General features: G+C 28.6%; 1 protein-coding gene across 3 annotated transcripts; it reads right to left on the bottom strand.

The window, feature by feature from the left end:
• LOC107648398 lies at positions 7-2,221 on the bottom strand. Of its 3 annotated transcripts, XR_001621911.2 has the most exons (3): positions 1,590-2,221; positions 860-924; positions 7-223 (listed from the first exon to the last, which is right to left on the bottom strand). XR_001621911.2 is itself a non-coding variant. In XM_016352279.2 (2 exons), exons 1-2 carry the CDS (start codon positions 1,999-2,001, stop codon positions 892-894), a joined length of 441 nt encoding a protein of 146 aa, XP_016207765.1. In that variant the 5' UTR covers positions 2,002-2,218; the 3' UTR covers positions 515-891. The 3 variants fall into 3 exon arrangements, 2 of the variants coding, with proteins under 2 accessions (XP_016207765.1, XP_020960541.1); XM_016352279.2 differs by lacking the exon at positions 7-223 and having other exon boundaries at positions 515-920; positions 1,590-2,218; XM_021104882.1 differs by lacking the exon at positions 7-223 and having other exon boundaries at positions 515-924; positions 1,590-2,217.

Raw genomic sequence — 2,642 nt, 5'->3', positions numbered from 1 at the left:
TTATTACATTAACTTATATATAATATAATATATGTATACAGACATAAATTGGAATTAAAAATCCAGAAAATTCTACTATGTGCATCGTAAAAGATGCGCTGCCCATAATTGCAACACGTAGCATCAAAATTGCAAGTGCATGTATTGTTGTAGCCAGCCACAATTCAAAACCAGTAATCCACACCCACACGCCCATCACTAGTTCGTGCATTATCTCTGTTCTCTGCTAACAGATAAAGACAGAAACTTCCACACCTCGCATCAGAATGTACAAAGCCATTTATCAATATTTATCATGACACCTACTTCTTCCCTTTTAATAATATATGGATAAAGATGTTAACGGATTGTCTTAATTTTTTTATAATGTATGATTTTTTATTATATATTTTTTAAGTGAGACAAAAAAAAAATGTGAAAAAAAGTATTAAATGAAAAAAAATCAGACACTTTACAAAAAAAAAAAAAATCCATTTTCATTCAAACCAACTTGTCAATTAGTCACCAAAAAAAAAAACCAACTTGTCAATTATTATAGTGAACTTACAAACAGATATATATGTCATTTGTTTGTGATTTCTTTCAATGCGAAAGCCTTCACTCACAAAACATGCCAATAATTCATGCCACGGGAACATATTTGATAGTTTATTATTCTATTTCATGCAAAGTTATCATCAAACGCCAATGAGTTATAGCTCAAATGGTATAGTCTCTTTATACTCAATTAAAAAGTTATGGGTTTGAGTCTCTTATCTTTGATAAAAAAAAAGTCATCATCAAACTCAGCAATGTTACCTGCTTCATTAATTACTTTTCCAAATGGTACATAACTATGTATTGTAATTTCCAATCTAACCTCAAAAATTCTAGGTGAATTCTTCTTCCCTCCTAGAGCTTTAAAAATTTCCTGGCCTCATCTGTCTATAATAAATAATAATGTTAGAACTATATAAGATATACTACAATTAATTAAGCAAAATTAAAAATAGTCCATCGTGTAAAAGATAAAATAAATTAAATAAGTGCAAAAGTGCATAACACCATTAGTTACTTATTTATTTTTAAAATTATAAATATAACTATTCTCTTCTATTAATTTAATTTTTTTAAAAAAGTAATTTTATAGTATAGCACCAAAATCTATCTGATCCAATGTTATTGACTATTTATGTAAAAATATTCACACTCCAGATGATCATTTATAAGCGTAAAAAAAATATATTACAAATATTCACGCTCCAGATGATCATTTATAAGCGTAAAAGAAATATATTACAAGTCTCACATCTCTTCAAATAATTTTTTTAAAGAGTTTACAAGTGTAAAATATTTTTTACCCTATAAACTAGTTTTTAGAGTTAAATTAAGCTCACCTTTATTAATCCTTTCTCAAAGAGTCAATAAAATCGGTAAATCAATTGAACTGGTCCTATTTTTATTGGTATATATTTTATATAAAAATATATTATTTGATTATATTCAATTTAATTTTGATTAAATCTCGACGAAAGCTTTAAACTTTAAAACCTCTAATTTTGTCATTTTTTTTTTACTAAAAAAAATTAGTAAAGAAAAAAGTGACTTACATGTGAAGTCGTTATTGTGGAAAGTAGTGGATCCAAGAATGAGACGATTCAAGAGCTTGGATAAGTTGGAAACCAATGAGGCTACACAGAAAATCACAACCAAGAGAGTAACCCATGGTAACATGATGAACCCTACTAGGAATGTGGCCGACCCGAATAGCATCAGTGTAAGTGATATGCCCAGAAACATGGACGCGAAAGCCGCCGGAGAATTCTGCGAGGAACTCACGGCGGCCCACGACAACATTGTCCACCATGGCTGGCTCGAGGAGGAAGAGGAGGACGAGGAAGAAGAAGGAAATGGATATGGATGATAAGGGAACTTGAGAGTGCGATGGATCATGGAACATAGCTCGTATAGAACCCTTGATTGGTAATCTTCTTCAGCTTCCAGTTGTTGTTGGTGTCTCATTATTCTTACTTTCTTGTGAACTTGAATTCAGATTCAAGAAAAGGTCAATGGCTTTAGGAACTGCTTTATAGGAATTGAAAAATGGAGATTTCTTTGAGAAATATAATATTATTTGGTAGCTTTTATTCCACAGTATGTTTTTAAATATGTTTGTTGAGCAAATAATGTATGCAAAAATGAATTATTGGAGGTGTAGATGAGATATTTTTTATTTTATCTAGATGATAGATCTTTTTATTTTCAGTTTTTATTTTCTTTTAATTTAGATTATTTGCACTTTAATGATTAATAATTTGTCTTTTATTTATTTATTTTTTTGTTAGAGGCATGAGTTTTTCTATAAAAATTTTTGATAAAAAGTGACGAAAACTATTTATGAACAAGTTAATTTGGATATGATCTAATCTTCCCTTATCCTATATGGATAATAACTATTTAATTGATATTGTTTATTGTTTATACGATCATTACAAAGAGATTAGAACCCTTTGATTATTGAAGCATTGTTTTAATGATTATGGTAGAATTAAACAGTTTCAATCAAATAATTATCATCTACGTAAGACACATACAAATGATTTTACACATAATTTTTTGACAAAAATTATTACAAAAAAATTTATGCGTCTAATAAAAAAAAA

This window comes from Arachis ipaensis, chromosome B06 (assembly GCF_000816755.2).
Source record: "Arachis ipaensis cultivar K30076 chromosome B06, Araip1.1, whole genome shotgun sequence".
Lineage (NCBI taxonomy): Eukaryota > Viridiplantae > Streptophyta > Magnoliopsida > Fabales > Fabaceae > Arachis > Arachis ipaensis.
This window is presented reverse-complemented; position numbering and strand designations above follow the sequence as displayed.